This window comes from Pundamilia nyererei, unplaced genomic scaffold (genome assembly GCF_000239375.1).
Source record: "Pundamilia nyererei isolate P.nyererei 1_Seehausen unplaced genomic scaffold, PunNye1.0 scaffold00129, whole genome shotgun sequence".
NCBI classification, from domain to species: Eukaryota; Metazoa; Chordata; class Actinopteri; order Cichliformes; family Cichlidae; genus Pundamilia; species Pundamilia nyererei.
In genome coordinates this window covers 1,644,731-1,646,897 of record NW_005187530.1, presented here as the reverse complement: position 1 = coordinate 1,646,897, position 2,167 = coordinate 1,644,731, and the positions used below count along the sequence as shown (strand labels likewise).

General features: G+C 39.8%; 1 protein-coding gene across 1 annotated transcript in view; it reads left to right on the top strand.

Moving 5' to 3' along the window:
• The window catches only part of fxyd3 (FXYD domain containing ion transport regulator 3), an 11,504-nt gene extending 10,488 nt beyond the window's left edge, over positions 1-1,016 (top strand). Inside the window, exon 8 of the mRNA XM_013913392.1 lies at positions 270-1,016. Within this exon, the coding sequence (XP_013768846.1) occupies positions 270-289 (20 nt within the window). The 3' untranslated portion in view covers positions 290-1,016. The remainder of the gene's footprint in view (positions 1-269) is intronic.
• Positions 1,017-2,167: the final 1,151 nt, after the last annotated feature.

Below are 2,167 nucleotides of genomic sequence, written 5' to 3'. Positions count from 1 at the left end.
AAAAAAAAGTCACACTTTTCAGTAGTTACTTCTCTAAATATGTTTACTGCTGTCTCAAGATCCCAGTTAAATCTGCAATGTTTTGTCACAGTGTTCTCTAAAGGCTACAGAGGTTTAATTTTTTTTTTTTTAAATGCAGTTTGAGTTATATTGCAGATTAAAGCAAAGTCATGCAGACCCTACTAAAGGACCCCGTTTGTGCCTCATGTTGGCGATCATATTTTCAGGAAGAAAGTCAACCATGCTTTCCTTTGTGTGTGTCTCTGTAGGTCGTGCCTGCGACTGCTAGATGTCAGCCAGAACACACCGACTTCCCAAATCTGCAAGCAACAGACACCGCAGAGGATGAGCACTGGGACTCGTGACAACCCACAACACCCTACTGTTGTTTATTTAGAGAGATAAACAAAGAGTAGTCTGTGTGCACCTGATCTGAGGTGTGGCGCTTTCTACCTGAGCTACTGATCTTCAATCCGCCCCTCAACCCATACACCCACGTTCAAAAACATTTATATATATATATATATATATATATATATATACGGTTTTGCCACTTTCATTTCAATCAGTTTACCTTTTGTGATACTGCACACTGTGTAAAAATAAAAAATAAAAATGAATAAATCGATATTAACCAGCTGTGATACCCAGCTGCTCACGACAGAAATTGGTCATTGACACATAGGTCTTTTTTTATGTTAGTAGTTTTGAATGTATCTAAGTAAAATAGTAGCACAAACCTATTCCCAAATAAATGTCTCACATTACTCCTCATACCTGTACTGTATGTCTGAGTCAAACATTGATGTAGATGTTAGTCACTTACTGTGGCCGGCCTAACCCTGTGTCTGTGCTTTTGTGTGAATTATATGAAATCCATGTATTCATGAGTAATTAGGGTGCTGCTGGGAATTCATCAAAATCTGTTCGTTTCCATGTTTTGCCTTTTGAAAGAGTGTAGTGGATTGCACTGTTCAGAGAGTCATGTTTCTATAAAAGAAATGCTGAAACACTTATGTGCTCTTTACTTCTTACTTTTTTACAAAGGGGCTTTTTATGAAGTTTCAAATTAAGGCCTGCTGTACAATACCAGTATACCGAAGGCAGTAATACAGAGACGATAATGATGTAGTTGTTGAGAGTGAGCTGTGTTGTTTCCAACAACTGAATGAGGCTTAACTGGATACGCTTCTCATTGTATGCTGTGTGTCTGATTTTCTGAAAGATGTTTTAAGGAGTAAAGAATTGGAAAGATTCACCTCATGGGTGTAACAATCTGCAAGCAGTAGGTGTAGTGAAGGTAGATGAATTTAAATACCTTGGGTCAACGTTCTGACGCAACGGACAGTTTACAACACAGGTGGGGAATACAGTGCAGGCAGGGTGAAGTGGGTGGAGATGAGTGTCAGAGGTGGGCTGTTCAACAGGGCTGTTGAATATGGAGCGGTCGGGGGGCAGAAAGACCACAAAGATTCATGGATGTAGTGTAGGAGGACATACATGTGACCGGAGGATGCTAGGGACAGGGTGAGATGCCTGTATCAACTGTTGATTTCCTCATCTGTTGGAAAAAATGTGTAGAAAAGAATTTGAGGTTGAAGTCGCCGTATACAAGGGTGAAAAAGACAACAAAAAAAGTATACAATGAACAAAAAATAAATAAAAATGTGTCACTCTGTGGGATAAAAAACAGACAACCTTAAAGTGGAAATCCTCACATTACCTATGTTCAGTGAACACAGGGTGCCACTGCATCCACAAAAACAATCCAGAAACTTCCGTAGCTTCTGTCTTTTACGATGACTTGAGGGGACGTAAAAGCTGGTTACAAAGTGCTGTCTTTTCACTTTTATTGTTTGAAAATAGTTGTGCTGGTTTTTATATCAAAAAGGGAGCTCACATAAAGCATCTTGTGTAAGCGTTAAAGGCAGGGACGTGCAGAGAGGTTTAAAGGGGCGGGTGCTCAAAGTTAAAAAGTGGCACATTGAACCAGGCTGAATAACAACAACACACATTCATCAAGAATCTAATATGGGAAGGGCGGGGCTGTGTTGATCTGAGACTGTAGACATTAAAAAGTCCACAGGAGAGATGGTAGCTGATTAAACAAGTGTCATGAGATAATAACAAAATGCAAAGATTGGTGACAGCGCTTGGAACCATAAGG